The 21,590-nt window shown below is 40.3% G+C and overlaps 1 protein-coding gene across 1 annotated transcript in view; it reads right to left on the minus strand.

Annotated features, from left to right (window-relative positions):
- LOC122811854 (uromodulin-like) overlaps window positions 1-21,590 on the minus strand; it is a 166,024-nt gene that overhangs the window by 34,458 nt on the left and 109,976 nt on the right. The window contains exon 7 of the mRNA XM_044083979.1: window positions 1,762-1,912. Coding sequence (XP_043939914.1) covers window positions 1,762-1,912 — 151 coding nt within the window. The remainder of the gene's footprint in view (window positions 1-1,761; window positions 1,913-21,590) is intronic.

Raw genomic sequence — 21,590 nt, forward strand, 5'->3', positions numbered from 1 at the left:
TCTATCTTTCTACCGCCTTATCAGCTAAAGAATACTTAGGAGCATATGTATTCTTCCAATTCAAACATAAAGAATGGTATTGTGCAAATATCCTATCACTGAGGCAGTGACGCTTATCATGTTAAAAGTCTGGTCAAATTTGTACAAGTCTTGTCAAATTTATAATTCTGTGCAAAGTGTTATCAAGATAAATGTGTAATGTATTCACTGTATACTTATGTCTACTAATTTTGCTTATACGTCTTTGTGTAAAGTGTTATCACAGTTACACTAGCAATGTACTCAGTGTATATTTATATATTGTAGTTTGTCACAATTAAACTAGAAATGTAGTCACTGTATACTTATTTACTGTAATTTGTCACAGGTAAACTAGCAATGTCCTCACTGTATAGTTATATTTATTTATTTGCAGTTGGTTTATCAGGATGGTCCATTGGGCCAAAAAGAGCCCGTTTTCAATGGAGTCCTGGGGAGAAAAGCTCCAGAAACAAACAACCACAGCAATATAATAATAAACAAACAAACATTATAAGTTACAGGTTTTTTTACATTAGGTACAAAAATACTAGAAAAGCAAAGTAGTATAAAAACATTTCATTTAACTATAAAATTACTACATCAAAAGATTACCATCAAAGTTTTGGTTATGTAGAGGATTTCATTGGACAGAGATAATGTTTGAGCTAAAAGTGTTGTAGAAGGTGTAGGATAATTGTTTGCACGTTGGTTGATTCCTGGTAAAAGATAAACATGTTGTAGAAGGTGTAGCATAACTGTTTACATGTTAGTTGATTCCTGGTAAAAGATAAACGTGTTGTAGAAGGTGTAGGATAATTGTTTACACATTGGTTGATTCCTGGTAAAAGATAAACGTGCTGTAGAAGGTGTAGGATAATTGTTTACACATTGATTGATTCCTGGTAAAAGAAAAATGTATGGACTTGGAGGAGAAAGAGATGGAGGACAGAATTAAGAGGGGTGGGGTATATTGTAGTTTGCTTGTAAGTCTTGTAATTTTCAATAACAGTTATGGTGCTTCACTGATATTGACACCCCACTGTTTTTAACATATGTTGCAGTTACAAAATATTTTATCCTCTGTTGCAATTGTACCAAAAATAAAGTACTACTGTGTAAGTCGCACTTACCCATGACAATAGATGTTTGGATTGCTCATTGCAGTAGCCATTAGGCTATATGGGGTGTGCTGACACAATCAGTAGCCAGCTTCCAAAAGTTCTGGCTTCCTCCCACACCTTCTCTCTGATTGCTGATCTGCCAGCCTTGTGGAGGGCAATCAGCAGTCAAAGTGAAGATTTCTTCAAGACTTTCTAGCCCATAAGGAGAAAAGGATCATAGTCGTCCAGAAACTTAAAAAGACATAAAAGCACTACAGGCTTTTTTTTTTTTTAAGACTTTTTCAGCAATCATCATACTATACAGAGGTTTGAACAAAATAGTGATATGAGCTACTTTCAAAATGTAACAGGATTTTTAGAAGGGGAAAGTAGTTATCATGTACTAGTTTGAACATGAGGATACTGAGGTGGAGGGATACCCTACAAGATATTGGGAGACAATTCGCCTTATTTTTAATGGATAATACTGAGCTCCATAATAAATAACTTCACATTGTCTGTAGCTTCATTTTTTAACATATTAAGTCAGTTACAGCTTGGGTAGGTCCACTAATGTGCCTTTTACTATCAAATAGAAAAGCTATAGACAAAAACAGAGACAATTATGACTGCTACTTACAAGAACACATGGCTTAACACACAGAGATGCACTGCATGTCAGGAAGACTTCATTACTTCCGGCATACTTGAAGACCTTTACTGCTATGCGAGCCTGTGAGGAGTTTCCATTTTCTATAATGGACACATAAACTCCTCCAGAAACTGGACAGCTACGAAAAACAAAGAAGAAAGAGTTTTTTAAGAGTTTCATGAGTAATATGGCATTTTATTCAGCAGGTTTTAAATACAATCTAATAGCATGCTTTACTTTACTGAAGTATTTTTATTCATTTTTACAACATTCTAAACTGGATAGCTTGCTCTGAAGCGAATTGTTCAGGTATCTAAATGTGTTAATTGTTTACAGGGCAAACTGAGCACAAAAGACCTGATCTACAAATTTAGACATAGTCCAGATGGAACATTCTGCATATCAAAATTATATAGAATTTATTAACCATTTAATCAGGCTGGCCATTGTCAGCAAATCATAGGCTATAAGGGCAACAGCAAATAGTGTATAATATGTATATGGAAAATTTAGTGTCACTAATCCTTAAGGATGTGTTTGAGAGTAAACTGGAGTAGCCGGATAAAAGTCACACAGATATAGGATACCATGAAAACTCGACACAATGACTGAATGAACTCTAGACACATTGGAGTGAAACAGCAGCCTTAGTATCTCATCCAACATGGTTAGACACAATTGTGGTCCTTATCTGGATTGTCTGAGACACTGATGTTTGAAGTGCTTTGTAACATGTACAGGCTGAAAATAAACACAGCTACTTCAGGATTTTCATCGCTTCACCCTGACTTACTTTTTGTGAGACAGCTTCCCCTCCACAAACAATGAAAACAGTGTTTAATGTAAATTTTCACTAAGGTCAAGCATTCTGTAGTAGAATTCTGGGAAGTATAACCTAACCTTTCCTAAAAATGATTAAAGGAGTAAGCATACCAAACATCTCAAAAGTGAAACATTTTGTTTTGTAAGAGGCTACATTGCATACTATTGAAATCTTATCTGATAAGAGCAGAAACCAGAGCTTCTTAATCTGCACTTCCTCTTCACGGAATGCATAACAGACTAGTGCCATGTTAAAACTGTAAACTTGTTGTTCAGTATCAGATCTCAGCCATATATAGAGATTCTGGGTTTCATTTCAAGTAGATTTGAGCTCACCTTGGTCAGACATACAAAATTTACATAAATGTTTGAATACAGAAAGATCTTAGTTCTCCAGAAACCTACAAATAACCAGCTGGTTGTTAGCAACACCTGTCAGACAATACACACTGTAGTCTCCCAATTTTATACCCTACATGTGGCAAACTCATTGCCATATGCCCTAGTCCATACATTTCCAGCTTTACACAATGCAAGTTGATAGCTTCAGGTCACACCTAACATATACAGCAGCAGAAAACCAGTCTAATCACACAATCTCGTATTAATAAATGTATTTATGCATGTATGTTTTGAGGTATGTATTCATTTATTTCAGATTGATACAGAAGACCCAAGGACCCATTTTCAGCAACAGCCCTGTTAAAAAACAAAACTAACCTGCCAAACCTTTCAACCTCTTAGTGCAAGAAATCTGGACAAAGCCTAAAATAATATGGGGATAAAGGCTCAAATATAGGGACACATTTTAAATATTGTTTTTATAAACTTAGAAAGTTGCTAATAAATTGCAGGGCTATAAGTGTCATATAAATCCCCTGACAGATATAGTAATTCCTTAGCCTCTAATACCACAATACCATGATTCCCCTCCCAAACATATGGACACGGACACACACACACACACACACACACACACACACACACACACACACACACACACACACACACACACACACACCAAACAAGTAATCTTGATTCTCACCTGGAGTAGCATTACAGTGTCTGGTACTGCATATTTAAAGGGGCATGGCATAAAAAATGTCTCAACATGTATTTGGTAACACAGTACCCTTTTTAAACAATGCTGCCATATTATGTGCCATGTATATTAATCATTATTCATGTATTCTCCCTCCATGTCTCACCAGGCACCTTTCTTTCTGTTTTCAGTAACAGGTGTTTATTTTCTCCTATGTTATGAGAGTCTCTTCCTACTGAACTCCCTAAGATACTTGACTAAAGCAAACTCAGCCAACATCTATTAATGATTCCAGGAAAGATGGCTACGTGTGCATGTTTTACTAACCCTAGTAACATAAATATTAACTTGACTAAACAGTTACTACTAAGGTTTTCCTCTCTACTTTTTGTATATTCTGAACTCTACTTTATAAATTGCTAAGGCTCATCTCATTACCTTTCCTAATTACCCCAAAATATAATCACCTCAACCTTTTAACAACTATAAATCTCAGCTGAACCTCAACTTTAGATATGGTTTTCATATACATCAGTTGATGCTTTTGCTGGGTTGTAAATATATAACTGCTGTGCATTTTACTTTTTGTATTGACTGTATTATGTGTTTACATTCAATGTGGCATTCTCCTGTTCTTGTTCACTCCTTAATGCAAAAGTGAAGTATTTTTCCCATACTCAGCTGTAACTAAAATGGGTGCATGATGGATCACTCCATTGCCCTGGTTAACAAACACAAGTTAAAAAAAAACACTTTCAATTTCAAAGCTGAACCACATTTTAGATAATCAGAAATATCACAAAGGACAGAAAGAGAAACAGTTATACTGATGTGACTTCATTGTTGGTTTTGGCGACCTCTTAATATTTTGTATCAACAAGCCTTCAACTGAAAGTCTAGAAAACTCGCTCAGCTAAGGAAATAAATACTTATCACAAATAAAAAAGAAACATTTTAAAAAAAGGATTTCTAAAGATTCTCTCCCCCCATGCTAATGGGACAATGCAGGTTGGGTAATTTCTGAGACAAAAACAATCGTCATTTTACAGACACAGTAAAGACAAACGGAGAAACATCTCATTAGCAACTCACTACAACGACTCAAGCTCTTCAGATCTGACAGCACTAGTGTTCCCTCTACCAGCACACAGCATACATACACCACCACAGACTCACACACACACACACACACACACACACACACACACACACACACACACACACACACACACACACACACACACACACACACAGCTCTGCTATACTTACATGTAGTGCTACTATCCCCACATGCACAAAGCTCTGCTATACTTACATGTAGTGCTACTACCCCATTGCAATGAATAGGTGAATGCTGTCAAAAGAAGGAATCAAAGAAAAACTATGCAGAGTTTATCTAGAGCCCTGGCCAGTTTAGGGGGAGAGCTCATAGCTAATCAGCATTGGCCCCTCTACCACTCTGAGGCATTAGTATGCAGCTTCACAGAAAAAACTGCTTCCCACACTGTTGCCCCCACAGGACTAATCCATAGCAGAAAAACATTTTCTAAAGCAGAAAGACTTGCCACAATTTGAAATGTTTTGAGCTTAAGCCTTTCAGAATCCCAGGGAATGTTTTTTTCTCACTTTTCAAGTGTAAATAACTTAGTTTATCAAAAGTGCTATTAGGAAACATACTTCTTTAGTATGGGAGTTAGTGTCATAGGTAATTTATACCTCACAAAAAGAAATGTCATTGGTTGCCAATGCAATTTCTTTTACTAGGAGGAGCATGGATGAGTTAATTTGACTTATCTCAAAAGCAGCTGTCTCATTCATCTGATTTGCTGATATTTTTATATTGCCTCTTACTTCTGCTAGCTCCTGCTTTCAATTATTACAAGTGCACAGCATAGGCAATACATTTGACAGCCCCCACACAGCTCCAAAGTCCTAATGTAAAACATTCAACATTAAAGCTGGATTTCTATAGTATTGTTTAGTGAAGAATCTTAAATGCGTTACTTTAAAAATGAATACTCTACAATTCCAACTCCATTGCACTTGAAAAAAAAACACATAATATGAATGCTAGTTGTTTATTATATGCATTGCTTAATTATCCATGAAGTAGGATGACTAGTCATTAAACGAAAAAATAAACTAGTAGCTCTACAGCAGTTGCAAAACATTCTCGACGTGGTGTTGACTATTTCTCTGCTGTTGGTGAGAACAATATGTCGCTATGTATGCAACTTAACCATGTTTCTGACTCATTTATAACTGTAAGCCAACTAAAATTAGGCATACTGTGTGAAATTCTAGTCTCTGCAATGTAATCAGATACTTACCTAGGGGATAATCTATATATGGGAATACTCTGCCTAACTGAATATTTGAAATATCAAACGATTTTTATGTCGGTACAAGTGATCGAACAATCAGATGGTTGCACTGTGCCAGCATTACTTTATGTGAGATGGGGTACAGCTGGGACTGGGAATTTGTCTTTTCCTTGCAGCTGTGCAATCGTATAATTGTTCTATGGGTGTTTTTTAAGATATTTAAGATATTTTGACTTTTGATCTTTTATGAGCAATATTTGTGTATTTAATATTGTGAGTGTTTGATTTTATATATATGACAGCCAATCTGAAATGTGCTGTCTTTAAACTATGTAGATGATGCTGCTAACATAGTTGCACTGTATAATCCTCTAGCTAGTAGAAAAATGCTAATGTCTAATTGCTGTTCAGCAGATCATCTAAACTGTTGCCATCTTGCATAATTAAGCTTTTTTGTAAATAGATGTGGGAAGAAGTGTAGACCATCATAGGAATTATTTTCATGGGCTCAAAGAGCTCTGTATGTGGTTATTGCAGCCATTATAGTAAAAACAATTACTTTTTAGAAAGAAAGTTATGGTAAATCTGGATAATATTTGAACAGCAAAGGTATCTCCTTGTCAGCAAAATCCCACATAGCCAAAATGAAGGTTCTATGCTTACCATAATGCTAGATCCATGTTGTCTTCTTCCATCCTGTCTCAACCTGTGGGTTATCAGATCCAATCAGATATTAAGCCAACGGCTTAGACTCTTCAGCTCTGAAGCTCCACCTCCTCTCCCATAATGCACTGCCCTCCCTGATTCTCCTAAGATTCAGTTTGCCTTACTGTACTCTAGTGAACACTGGTGAGTCTGTACAGTCTACCAGGAGCCACTCAAACAGGATGCCAATTTGGAAGTGGGAAAGGAGGGATGGTTGAGAGAGATGGAAGAAGACAACACAGATCTAGCATTATGGTAAGTATATAACTTTCATTTTCACTGTTGCCTTGTCCATCCGCCTCAACCTGTGGGACAGAGGCCCCAGCTAAACAAAAAGGATGGCATCAGGATAGAACATTTCACAAAATGGCAGAGCTAAAGCTTGACCAAAATCTGGGCTGCGTATCCAGTTTGTAATGGTTTGTAAAACTATAAGTGTCAGCTCATGTAACAACTGCACAAATATCAACTGCAGAGGCCTGAGCAAAAAAAAATGCATTAGAAGTTGCAACATCATTGGCTGAGTGCACTTTAGGTTTACCAGGTAAAAGAATACAATTCACAGAATAAACAATGAAAATACAATCGGAAAGCCATCTGGATAAGGTCATCTGAGAAACATGCTTATCTAATCTAGAGTTTGAAAAAGATACAGAGTTCACTTGATTTTCTCAAAAGTTTTTTCTTAAACACCTTTACTGAATTATCACTTGTGACGTAGGCACATTTACATTTATATAAATGTAATCAAACTGTATTTGCAAGTTAAAATTAACAGAAATTATGCTTCATATATATATTGCTGTATATCATATACCATAAGCAATATTACATACATTTTTCAATTAATGGCCCTTTTTTAAACAAGAAACACCTTTATTAAACCATCACTTATGACATAAGCAAATATACTTTATATAAATAGGTTCATAGGTTCATAGGTTCATACTAGCCTATCTGCCCTAGGGCATTTATAAGCCTAGCCAGAATGTGTTTGGCTTTCGCCACCCATTTTAAATTTATTTTGCTATGCCCTTTTTCGAGGTTAGTATACTGTGGCTCTGTCTAACAGTGACACAGAAGTGATACCCGGGGTAAACCTACGATCTTCCATCCACTCATCAAGATTCCTCTTGAAGAGAGTCAATGAGGGACTCTGCCTAACCTGGACTGGGATTTTATTCCAGAGTGAAGGGAGCCTCTGGGTTATGAATCTGTCCCTCCAGCATGTCCTATTTATTTCAGTGCTGAGGTTCAAGTCTCTTGAGCACGTAGCTTGATGGTATTTAGATTTTCTGAGGTGCAGCATGTCCATTAATTCCGGGCTGGACATGGCTTTATACGTCAGGCACAGATCGCCTCTGAACAGGCGGTATGCCACTGAGTAGAGCTGGAGTTTCTTTAACTGGGCAGCATATGGCATCTGTTTGAGCCCTTTGATCCTCTTGGTGAGGTACTTTTGGGGTCTTTCCAGTTGCTGCAGGTGTCTGGTAAGGTACATCCCAAAAGGGGCATTGTACTCAATTATGGGCCTGATGAGGGATGAGTAAAGAGGCACGATGATGTCCCCTGATCTAGATGTGAATCCCTTCATGATTAGGTGGGCTATATAAAATGTTTTTCTAACCACTTTGGCCACGTGGTTGTCAAATGAGAGATTGCTATCAACTTAGGTCCCTAATTACTTCTTCTGTACTTAATGGATTACCACCTATGTGGTAATTTGTGGGCACTTTGTTTTTGCCAAAGGGGATGACTATACACTTTTTGGCATTTAGCTTGAGGCCATGGCTCTAGCACCAGTTGTCTGTTTCTATGAGGCCCTTTTGGAGGATGCTTGTGTTGGCTGGAGAGTCGATTATGGCACCCAGTTTGCAGTCATCTGCGAACTTGATCAGCCACAGTCCTTCCGTGTTGGCTTGTACCTCCGGGAAATATATACCGAACAAGAGAGGTCCCAGGACTGAGCCTTGTGGGACACCATTTGTAACTGGTTTGGAGTCTGACATGGCTCCAGCAATTCTAACCATGTGGGTTCTGTCCTTGAGACAATTTGCAATCCATCTAGTGACATAAGGGTTTATATTTAAGCTGGTGAGCTTATCTATAATGCCCGAGTGGGGTATTGTATCGAAGGCTTTTGTGAGGTCCAGGTAGGCTGTGTGGACCACCTTCCCCTCATCAATGGCCTTGGTGACTGTTTCAAAGAAATCAACCAGGTTTAAGAGGCAGGATCTGCCCTTAACAAAGCTGAACTGGGTAGGATCCAGTGTTTGTAGGTCCCCAATATCTTTATTTATGAGGTTCGTGATGATCCTTTCCATAGCTTTGCAGACCAAGCTAGTCAGGCTTATGGGGCGATAGTTTCCAGGATCCGTTGAGGCACCACCTTTATGGAGAGGGACCACTGTTGCTGTACGCCACTCTTTGGGCACCTATCCTGTAGTAAGGCTGAGATTGAACAGTAGTTTTATGTTTGGGTTTAGCTCTTCTTGGAGTTCATGTAGGATGCAGCCCGGGAGACCATCTGGTCCCATTGATGCTGTGTTTTTTTGCTTTGGAGAGGGCGGCTCTTACCTGAGCATCTGAGATGTCAGGGGGGCAGCACTCTGCTGGGATAGATATTTGCCCTTTTGGTGGGGAGGTGGGGAGAAGTTTGCGCTGAACCTGTCAGCTAGGATGTTGGCAATGTCTGTGGGTTCGGTGTATTTTTTGTCATTTTGGACTAATTCTGAGCATATCTGGGAATTACCACCCAGGTTCCTAACATAACTAAAGAAAGCCTTGTGATTATCCTTAGTGTCCTGTGCAATTTTTCTCTCGAAGCTGGCCTTAGACAATTTTATGTGTGCCCATAGTTTTTTGCTAATACTGATCAGTGATGCCTTCCCTTTTTGGGATTTTGCTCTATCATTTAGTAGCTTCCTCCTTCTATTGTATAGTTTGTTTATGGCTGGGGTCCACCAGACAGGACATCTGCCTTTGGAGGATTGTGTCTTGGTTTTATTTGGGATCGCATGATCCATGCATTCCTGAAGGTGTTCATAAAATGCGTTTATAAAGGATTCTGCGGTCTGGGCCATATTTTCCACAGGCCCGGGGGCTTTGAAGGATTGCACCTCAGTTTTGAGGAGTGTGAAATTTGCTTTAGAGAAGTTTTTCACTGTGGTTTTCTGGGCAGGGGGTGGGATCGGGATGTGAATATCCAGTGAGATTAGTTTATGGTCTGATCTTACCAGTGAAGGATACACTTCTGGTCTGCAGCATAGAGTCCCCATGTTGGTGATGATCAGGTCCAGTATGTTTTCCCCTCTTGTGGGAGTGGTAACAAGTTGTTCCATAGCATTTGAGTTTATAACTTCTAGGAACCTTTGGGCTAGGGTGTTGGAACTAGAGTAATGCTCCCAGTCTATGTTTGGGTAGTTGAAGTCACCCAATATAATGGTGTTTGGAGAGACCTTCATATTTTCCAGTGTTCTCAGGAAGGCCGAGTGGGGTTCCTGGGTTTGGGAGGGAAGTCTGTAACAGGCTATAAATTGGAAGGCAGTTTTACCCACTGTTAGTTGCACATGGATAGTCTCTGATGCTTCGTGCTTTGCCACCAACCTGGAGGTGTGGGTATCTTTGATGAATATCGATACTCCCCCTCCTTTTGTGGTTCGGTCCAAGTTTTGGCGCCGAAAAGCATGGTATGAGGTATAACCTGGTAGTGCTGGGGTGCTCTCGGGAGCCCTGAACCAGGTTTCTGTTACTGCACAGATATCGATGTTCTCCATGCTAAGGAGAGTTTCGAGTGCGTGCATCTTGAGGTTTAGACTTCTGGCATTGAGTAGCATTACTCTTAGTTTCTTATCCCTTGTGATACCTATGGAGGTGGGTTTGTCTTTTGAGCCTTGCCTAAAAAAGGCACTATGGGGGTAGCAAGAGCCTTTGCCAATATCCAAAAGCCCAGGGGTGAAAGGTGCAAGCCGTCCCTAGCGAAGCATCGTGGCTTGTCGAGCATATCATCCCAAGCTGACAGGCATTGGATCCCCTTTGAATGACACCAGTACTTAAGCCAATTGTTGAAATTGATCATCTTGTCTTCATATTGTGGCATCATTCTTGGTGAGGGTAAGATGCTACTCAAGGTCAGGGTCATACCGGCCTGGGATACATGCTCAGAGAGCTCCTTTATGTCTCTTTTCATGTAGTCCAGGGAGGTACATCTCAGGTCATTCACACCAGCATGGACAATGACGGAGTCATATTTGTACTTGCCTTGGAGTGACCTGAGTGCTTGTGTTATGTGGCGGATCCTAGCACCTGACAGGCTGCTCACCCTGACCCTCTCCTTGTTCAGCCTGGTGAGCGGGACGTCAGTGTGCCTGACGATAGAGTCATCTATTACAAGTGTATCAGGTGTGTTGTTTAGTCAAGGGCTGTGATTGTTCGGCACACTGGCTTTGTGAGATATTTGTTGCACTTGTTTTGTTTTGGGGTAGCGGTTGCTTGGGTGTCTGCTTTGGAGGTCTCTGCTGCTTTGGCAGATCTTTATTTAGAGCCTCCGAGTATGTTTTTGTGTGATTATGTGTTTTGTTTGCTGTCATGGTAGGTCTATGTGAGACTGGAATTGTAGTGAGTGTGGTTTCCTTCTCCTCCTGACTGGTTATGCCAGTACTGAGTTGAGAGAGCTTAGCCTCCAGTTTGGCTATATGGTTGTATCTCTCACATGTGTTGGAATTTGTTGGGAGGAGGAGAGGGTTGTCTGTGTACATGAGGCAGTTGTAACATTGCCTCAAGATTCCCAGATTCACCAGCTGGACCGGAGAGGAGATTGACAACTCACCTTTGGACATGCTAGAATAATATTGGGAATTCCTTAATAATTGAAAACCAGGGCCAGTGGGGAGTGAGGGTGTAGTGCTTTTAATTTTTAGTGCTGACTTATATAATTGCTTTAGTGAGCAAGTGTCAGGTAACTTAAGTGCAATGTGTTACAGGTAACTTAAATGCAAAAACGACAAACAGTAACTTTCTTTCAAGTGAAACAAGGAAATAAGTGAAATAAATGAAAGCAAACCACACCGGCACAATCCTAGTTGCAAGCATTTTGTATCACAAATCATACTGACACACTCTCGGTTACAAACATTATTATGAATGGATTCCTCCAAGCTTGTTTATGTATTAAAACAATCTGCATTGTTAGTCTAAATGGCTATCATGCCTCTGTAGGGAAAGTCCTGGAAGGCCTGCAAAACTAGGACTGCTGATATCTTCAAGACATTAATGTGAAGATGAGCCACTGATGGGGACCAGGTACCTTGGACTGTTTTCCCTTCAAAATGCACCCTCACCTCAGGATGGACATGTCCATGGTAACCATGGCCTAGGACTTAGAAAAATAAAAGGAAAGATGACTGTAACCTTCTGTGACTCCAGCCACTAAGATATGTGTTGATGGCATATGTTGGTAAATTGAATGGGAAAGTTCATAGGGTAAGAAGGAAAAAAAACATTAGACCAACACAGTCTGCTAAAGAATCCTCTTGACAAAATCTAGCCAACAGCACAAGACAAATAACTTTAGCCATTTGGATGATGAGATATAGAACAAGCAAGACTGGTGTCTTCTGAGAGAGTAGAGCCTGACTGGTTTGAATCTGCAAGCGGAACAACTTGGCAATTTGGTTGGTGGTATCCAGATGGCATCCAATGAATTCCAGAACTAGCACCACTTCTCAGCTGGACTTGTTGTAGTTCACTATGATACCAAAAGATAAGCACAATTGGAACAGATAGACCCTGGCTTAGATTAGAGATGCCTTTGAGGTCACTGTAAGGAAACTGTCATCTAGGTAATGAACGACCTGGAATCCCTGCAGCAGAAGTCAGGCTGCTAAAACTGCAATATATTTGATGAAGACCTGGGGTCTGTGGTGAGGCCAAAGTGAAGAGCTTGAAACTGCCTTTAAGCTGGTGATAGTAAGCATACTTAAGGAACAAACAGTACATCCAGTCATGCTTTCACAGAAGAGGGAGAATGGACTGCACCACCACCATTTGGAATTTGGTCTGTTTCACATAACAGATTGCTTTGCCGAGGTCCACAATGGGCCTGAGGTCCATGTTTTTGTTTGGCATGAAAAAGAGTCTTCATTAGACCCCAGATCTTTTTTGGTCTGGTGAGACCTCTTGGATGACTTGGTTCAAGAATAGCTTTTGAATTGCCACTGCTGCTAACCTTCACCACCAGTATGGAATGTTGAGAAGGGATCTTTGATTCTCAGTAGGAATGAACAGAAAGGGAATGCAATACCCTCTGGAAATTATTCTCAACAGCCATGCATCTGATGTGATGGCGTCCCAAGGTTTTACCTGGAGATCTAAGCACCCCTGACTGCCTCCATAGTGTGGCAGTCAGCAGCACTGGAAAAGCTTGCTGGAGGAGGGTCACCATGCAGCCAGGATTCTGAGGACCACCCCTGTCCCTGAGGTAGAGTAAACTGAACTTCTCCCTCTGACATGGGTGCTCCTTCACCTGGTATGTCCTTGGAAAACTCTTGTTATTTATGAAAGAAGAGCTGTTTTTCCTCATTTTGTTTACTGGAAAAGGTACTCTGTAGCGTAGAGAAATGGAGTCCTGTGACAGACAAAATCTTCCCTTCTTGCTCACTCCTGGTCAATGTATCTTTTACTTTAGACCCAAACAGAGTGGATTCATCAAAGAGGGCATCAAGAAAAGACCCCTTGAAGCAGTCCTAAAAGTTATATAAATGTATCCAGGTATGGTGGCACATGGTAATTCTAGTGCTTGCTGTGTGGGCCATATCCTCTGTAGCATTCAAAGGATTCCTCATGGAAATATCCAAAATGGGTAGCATCATAGACAACTGAGCCTCTAAAGGCTTCTGGGCTTCAACAGGTTGTTACAATGTCACCATCTTTGACATTTCAGTAATCAGATATCTTTGTAGTTTAGTCAGGAGGGCTAAATACTTCACCACACAGAGAGCAAATGTGGATGAAGTGTGTACAAGCTTCTTGAAATGGTATAGTGCCCATGACTGTCTGTTTGGGGGTGGGGAAGGCCTGTTGCACTCTCCTTGGAGATTTCTTCTTGGTGGCTGTAGTGATCACAGACATATTCACTGCAGGGCTTGCTAGAAAACGACCCATTCTTGGGAGGAACTAGTATCTTGTCTGGTTTATAGGGGATTACCTCCACCATGTTGGGTTCTCTTGAAGCTATCCCAGACAAAAAAATATTGACAAGGGCATCTGGACAGCATAAAACCCAGGATATGGATGAGCCCACGCCTAAGTCCTCAAACAAAAAATGGGGTTGGGCTTCATTCATCCACCTCCTTTGATTTCTCATTAATTCCAGCAAATCATGAAAATAATTTTCTTTACTGGAGGATTTAGGAAAAGTCCCCTTCTTTGAGGTCAGAATCCACAATGAGAGACTCCTCAGTGGAGTCCAGATGCTTTATTTTGCACTTGCTTTTCATATATGCTTCCAGGAAAGTGTAGCTGAAAGGGACACAGAAGCAGCAAGGGAGCATATAGTGTGGGGGTTGCATCAGACCTAGTGCTGTGGGCTGTCCACAGTTAACTACCACCAGCCCAAGACTCCAGATAGATGGGAGGATTAGGATGGGTCCAAATTAGTAACAGACACCCCAGTATCAGAGTGAGAAAAGATCCTTTCCACAATGTCAATTGCTGAGGCTGGATGGATGAGAACATAACCTTTGTGATGTGTACATCTAGGAGATGGCCTGTGCATAAACACTGACCCCATCAGATCTGAGTTTGTGACCAGAGTAGAATGTTATAGAGCTGAGAGACCCAGGTGAAAGGATGGCCCCAAAAGTATAAAAGTCAACCCAGAGCCTAGGACATCAAGTCCAGTGCCATGGCTCTAGGATGCTCTCAGCTCTGAGTGGACCAGAGTCGAAAACATCAAAGAAGAAGTTTCTGCCTGAGGCAGCTAAGTTGTCAGAACAAACAAAGTAGGAGGGCAAGGCATAGTCAGAAGTGTGGACCCTGGAACTTAAGGATGGGCTGGTGGAGGAACAACCTGGGTGTGAGCCAAAAAAGTGAAATCTGTGTCCTTGGAAGCGAGGGTGGGGGAGTGATTCCAAAGTATATCTGGGTTTTTAAGAATGTGAGCATGTTGCACAAAGTCAAAATCCTTTACATGTCCAGCAGATTTAGCAGACATAGATGATGCCAATTAAAACAGCTTGGAGGGTTTTGGCAGCAGAAAAGAAATCTAATGAATCTGAACTAGAAATGTCTGGATCCAAGGAGAAAATATTTCTGGTAAACAAATATGGACCAAGAGTTATCAGAACAAAGGGAGAGTGGAGCCTATATGAAGCAAGAGCTACAGAAAAGAAAGGGCTCAGGATGCTCAACACTGGAGAGTCTGATGATTCTGAAGCCAGAGCCACAGTAGTAAGAGTTTAATGATGAAGGACTACCAATGGCATACCTTGGATTAGAACTGGAGGTGCTGAAGATCTTTACATCTGGTTTACCTTTGCAAGAAGAGGAGTGTTTATGGTCCTGTCCCTCCTTGAGTCTAGCTTTCTCCTTTTCCTTTTTTGTTTACGTTTTATCTCTGTGCTCTCTTTCTTTCATTTTCTTTCTTTCTCATTCTCATGCCTTTTCTCTATCAAAAATTTGGCAGGAGGAGGGAAGAATGGAACTAGACTAGAGGAAGAAATAGGAGGCAGCAACCTTTAGAGGACCAGCTTAGTCCATCAGTCAGAGGGGGCTCTGGGCACTGAAGGAGAACAAGCCTGGCATTCAGTGTCTAGCAGGGACACACCCAGACAGTATACACATTTGGGGGGGATGGAAATTTGTGTCCCCACCCACACAATTTTGAAACCTGAAGCCAGTTTGTTCATAGCTGAAAACAGACTAGTTAAACACACAACGCACACACAAACACAAACACATACAAAAGGGAGAGTTAAGCAGCAGGAGGAGTATATAAAACTAAGCCCAAAAATACAGGAGGACTAAGTGAAAAATGATATATTATGATATTATATCTAGGAAAATGCAGATATAGAGATATAGCTATAACGTTTTTCTTTACATGTACAGTATGTATATATGGGTCTACTTATTTTATAATGTTGAATTTCATAACATTGAGACCATAATTAACATCAAAAAGTCAAAACACTGAAAACCCAAAACACTGAAAACTCAGAAAATTGAAAGTGTGCTTCATAACACTGAAAACTACATTGCACAAGTAAATAACATCACCTTCACCTACAACAACTCCTAACTAACACACTTTCTACTACAAGCCCCCCTGCACCCCCCATGTGGGGTTCTCTGCCCTCCACACCCCCCATAAATTAAATATACCAACTCAAGATCGTACTACACTGGAAAAAAGTTAATTTCCTAACCTCACTGTATCAAACTCACCATACACTGAGGTTAGGAAATTAACTTTTTTCCACTGTAGTGTGATCTTGGAGTTGGTATATTTAACTTATGGGGGATGTGGGGGGTGCAGGGGGTTTGCCCCCCTGTAGAAATGGAGTACAAAGTGTGTTTGTTAGATAGCTGTTGTTATAGGTGGAGAGAATGTTATTTACAAATGCATTGTAGTTTTCAATGTTATGAAGCACACTTTCAATATTGTGAGTTTTCAATGGTTTGGGTTTTGGGATTTAGATGTTTTGGTCTCAGTGTTGCATTGCTGCCTCACAGCAAGAGGTTCTCCGGTTCGATCCTCGGCTGTGGTGCCTTCTGTGCAGAGTCTGCATGTCCTCCCTATGGTCGTGTGGGTTTTCTCCGGGTGTTCCAGTTTCTTCCCACATCCCAAAGATATGCTGTAAGTGGATTGGACACTCTAAATTAGCCCTAGGTGTGAGTGTGTGCATGTGTGTGCCTTCTGTGGAAGGTTGGGCGTCGGGCTGGCAACTTGACACTGTAAAACTCCACTACCAATCATGAGCAGACGGGTGATCCGCTGTGGCAACCCCTAACCGGTAAAAAGCCGAAAGAAGAAGAGGAAGGTCTCAATGTTATCAAATTCAATGTTCTGAAGTATACCCATATATATATATACATATATATATATATATATATATATATATATATATATATATATATATATATATATATATATATATATATATATATATATATATATATATATATATGTATATATATATATATATATATATATATACACACACACACACACACACACACACACACACACACATATATATATATATATATATATATATATATATATATATATATATATATATATATATATGGGTCTATATTAGTTGAGCGAAAGTCCGTTTACGCGAATACATAAACATCGACATGTATTGCGTGAAACAGACTTATAGCGAACGTCCAAAACCGCGATTTCGGAAATGTCGAATCACCTGGGTTGGCCTAGTCTCTGGAATAGCTGTATAAGGTATGTGTTGGATAGTTACGGACTTTAGGGTTAGGGTGCAGGTTAAGGTAAGTGCAGAGATAGGTTATGTATGTTAGATTTAGTGTAGGGTTAGAAGTAGGGTTTTGTTAAATGTATGTATGTGGATTATTTATTTTGTTTGGATATACCTATGTAGGGGAAGTGTGCGGTAGTTACGGATCTTAGGGTTAGGGAGGGGTTAAGGATAGTGCATAGATAGTTGTCTAAGTGGGGTTTAGTGTAGGGTTGAAGTAGGGTATTTGTGCTTTACTTTAGGGTTAGATGTAGGGTTAGGTTAGTGTATGTATGTACTTTATTTATTTTGTTTGGGTAGGTAGTTTTTAGCGGGTGGTGAGGTTGGCCAAATATGACAGTTCGATAGTTAAAATTTTAGTGCGTTTGGGATATTAGCGTTTCACGCAATACATGTCCGCGTTTTAGTAGTCGCTTAATAGTGTTTTTGCCCTCATAATATAGACCATATATATATATATATATATATATATATATATATACTGAATATAATATATATATATATATATATATATATATATATATATATATATATATATATATAGAGAGAGAGAGAGAGAGAGAGAGAACCACTCAGAAAAAAATAGGTAAAATGGGCCACAGCAAGACAAACAGTTCAATAAACTAATAAACAATTTACTGATAGAACAGCTTTACACTAAACACTCAGAAAAGCTGACAACAAAAGGTTATGCAGGAGTGGAGATGCGAAAGGAAGAAACTTGTGACAAAAATATACTTATTTAATGGATTTCTAGAGATAGTTTCTGTAGTGGCAAAAGTGATCTGAGAAGATTTAAGGAAGGCACTGCATTATGGGACAGGAGGCAGAGGTTCAGAACTAAAGAGCCTAAGCTGCTTGTTTTGGATCAGATTGGATGCAATAACACATAGGATGAGGCAGACAGATAAGACAATATTGAATCTGATGGTTTTCCAATTACTAATATAGGGATGTGAGAGCTGGACTGTAAGTAAAGCTATTTCACCAGAAAACTGATACTTTTGAACAAGACAATGATTCTGAGAAAGACTGAAGGCAAAAGAGGAAAGGAGCAGTAGAGGACAAGATGGCTAGAGAAGTTTACTGAACTAAGTAATATGAATTTGCAAGATCTTAAAGAAGTAGTTGCTTATGGGCAGGCCTTGTGTGCTACATTCCCTGAGGTCACACTCGAATAAATGACTAAATAACAATATAGCACAATGGTCACCTAAGTCATGGTCATATCCAGTTTAGCATTTCATCTCATCAGCCTATTTTTCTAAATGTTTTCTATATCAGTTTATCACTCAGCACACAAAATAATTTGAAAGCACCATAAAAAGTTAGATTCATCCATCATTGTATGCATAGGTTCATAGGTTCATAGGTAGGTACTAGGCTATCGGCCCAAGGGCCTATGTAAGCCTAGTCAACAAGGTTCCCTGGCTTACACCACCCAAGAAAGTTATCCCTTTGTGCCACTGTCGAGCAGAGACACAGAAGTGATCCCCTTGGTGCATTTCCTATTTCCCATCCACTCATTAAGATTTTTCTTGAAGAGTGCTAATGAAGAACTTTGCTTGACATAGATGGGTAGCCTGTTCCAGAGTTTGGGAAGTCTCTGGGACAGGAATCTATCCCTCCAGCATGTCCTGTTTATTGTGGTGATAAGGTTTAGATCCTTAGAGTGTGCAGCTTGGAGGGATTTTGATTTCTTTAGGTGTAGCATGTCCAGCAGCTGTGGGTTTGACATAGCTTTATATGTTAGGCAGAGATCACCACGGAGTAGGTGATATGCTATGGAGTAAAGCTGGAGTTTTTTGAGATGGTCAGTGTTTGAGGCCAGTAATCCTCTTTGTGAGGTACTTCTGTGTCCTTTCCAGCTGCTGCAGATGTCTTGTGAGGTGCATTTCAAAAAGGGGTGTTGTACTCTATAATGAGTCTAATGAGTGTCGAGTAGAGGGGAACAATGACCTCTTTTTTTTTGGATGAGAACCCTTTTATGATGAAGTGTGCCATGTAGAAGGATTACCTGACTACCATGGTGATGTTACTATCAAAGGAGAGACTACTGTCCACCTGGGTCCTAAGGTCTCTTATCACACATTCAGTGTTAAGTAGATTGCTGCCTTTGTGGTAGTCCATGGGTACAGAGTTTTTACCAAAGGGGATGACACTGCACTTTTTGGCATTGAGCTTGAGGCCATGGCTCTGACACCAGGCATCTGTCTAAGCGAGGCCCTTCTATAGCATGTCCACATTATTTGGGGACACGACTATGGTTCCTAGTTTGCAGTCATCTGTGAACTTCATTAGCCAGAGGCCTTCTGTGTTAGCCTGTACTTCAGAGAAGTAGATACCAAACAGGAGAGGTCCCAGGACTGAACCCTGTGTGGGTTCTGTCAGTGAGCCATTTGGCAACCCATCTTGTGATGTAGGGATTTATATCTAGTTTAGTGAGTTTAGCTATAATTCCAGAATGGGGGATCATGTTGAAAGCCTTGGCGAAGTCAAGATAGGCTGTGTGAACCACCTTACCCTCATCTACGGCTTTGGTGACTGTCTCAAACAAGTCAATCAGGTACAGAAGGCATGATCTGCCTTTCACAAACCTGAACTGGGTGGGATCCAGAGTTTAGAGGTTACCAAGGTCTTTGTTTATGAGTTCCATGATGATACGTTCCATGACGTTACAGACCAGGCTCGTCAGGCTAGTAGGGCGATAGTTCCCGGGATTAGTGGTAGCTCCCCCTTTGTGGAGTGGGATAACTGTTGCTCTGCGCCATTCAGTGGGCACAAAGCCTGATGCGAGGCTATTATTGAACATGGTGCTTAGGTGGGGAGCCAGTTAGTTCTGAAGTTCATGTAAAACACAGCCTGGGATGTTGTCTGGTCCCATGGATGCTGTGTTTTTGGCTTTAGAGAGTGCAGCTTTTACCTGCATAGTTGTGATTACAGGGACTCTGCATTCTTCCTGTATAGATATGGGTCCTTTAGGGGGTGGGGAGGGGGTAAAGTTAGCACTGAACCTATCTGCCAGGATGTTTGCATTCTCAGTTGGTTCTGTAATTTCCATGCTATTGTGCTGTAACTCAAAGCAGATCTGTGTGTTGCCATCGAGATTCTTGACATAGCTATAGAATGCTTTGTGGTTATCCTTAGAATTAGTGGTGATTTTGTTTTTGTAGCTAGCTTTGGAGGATCTTATAAGGGATCTCAGCTTCTTACTGAGGCTGATCAGGGAGCTCCTTCACTCATGGGATTTTACTCTCTTTTGCAACAGTTTCTTCCTTCTGTTGTACAGTTTGTTTATAGCAGGGGACTGCCAGATTGGCTTCCTTTTTTTGGAGGATAGCATCTTGGTTCTGTTTGGGATAGCACGATCCATGCACTTGTATAAGTGCTTATAGAGTGCATTTGTGTAGGATTCAGCAGTTGTAACTGTATTGTCCATCTGCATGGGTGTCATGAAGTTCACCACTTCTGTCTTAAGAAGCATAAAGTTGGCTTTGGAGAATTTTTTTACCATGGTTTCCTTAATGTGGGGTGGGGGTGGGATGCAGATATCAAGGGTGATTAGCTTATGGTCGTATCGGACCAATGAGGTTGTTGACTTCAGGTGTGGAACACCAATCACTCATGTTGGTAATGACTAGGTCTAGGATATTGTTGCCCCTGGTGGGGGTGTGGATAAGTTGATCCAGGACATTGGAGTTTATGAATTCCAGAAAGTGTTGAGCAAAGAAGTTGGTACATGAGAATTTTTCCTAATTAATTGGGGGTTAGTTGAAGTTGCCCATTATTAGGGTGTTTGGTTGACCCCTAATATTTTCCAGTAGATCATGAAAAGAGGAGTGGGAATCCTGGGGCATGGTGGGGGATCTGTAGCAAGCTACAATTTGGAATGCAGTTTTGCCCAGAGTCAGTTGCACTTGGATAACCTTGGATGCATTATGGTGAGCATCTAGCCTGGAGTTGTGGATATCCTTAATGAATATGGACACACCTCTGCCTTTGGTGTTTTGGTCCAGGTTACATGGTCGAAAAGTGTGGCATGAGTTATAACCTGATAGTGTAGGGGTGCTCTCTGGAACCTTGCCTGGAGCTTGCCTGTTCCTGTTAGATAGATTGCTGAAAACAAAGTTGCCTTGCCAGATACAAACTCCAGAGGTTACAAACATACATCGGAATGTATAGAACATCATGGCATGCAATGCCAGTAGCTAGTCCTTTACTTGATATTGATATACATTATTAATTTTAATTGCTTCAGCACATCTCCAAATAGTATACATCACACTTATTGCACATCAAATTATTTTCTCTTATACCAGAGCTGACATATATCCCTTTCAACTCCTTTATAGTGAGTGATTGTTACAATGGTTTCTGCATTTGTTTTGAAATTTGTTAATTGGGTAAGTGAATTGGACCATTTTGAAC

This window comes from Protopterus annectens, chromosome 1.part1, assembly GCF_019279795.1.
Source record: "Protopterus annectens isolate FY-2018-M chromosome 1.part1, PAN1.0, whole genome shotgun sequence".
Classification (NCBI taxonomy): domain Eukaryota; kingdom Metazoa; phylum Chordata; order Ceratodontiformes; family Protopteridae; genus Protopterus; species Protopterus annectens.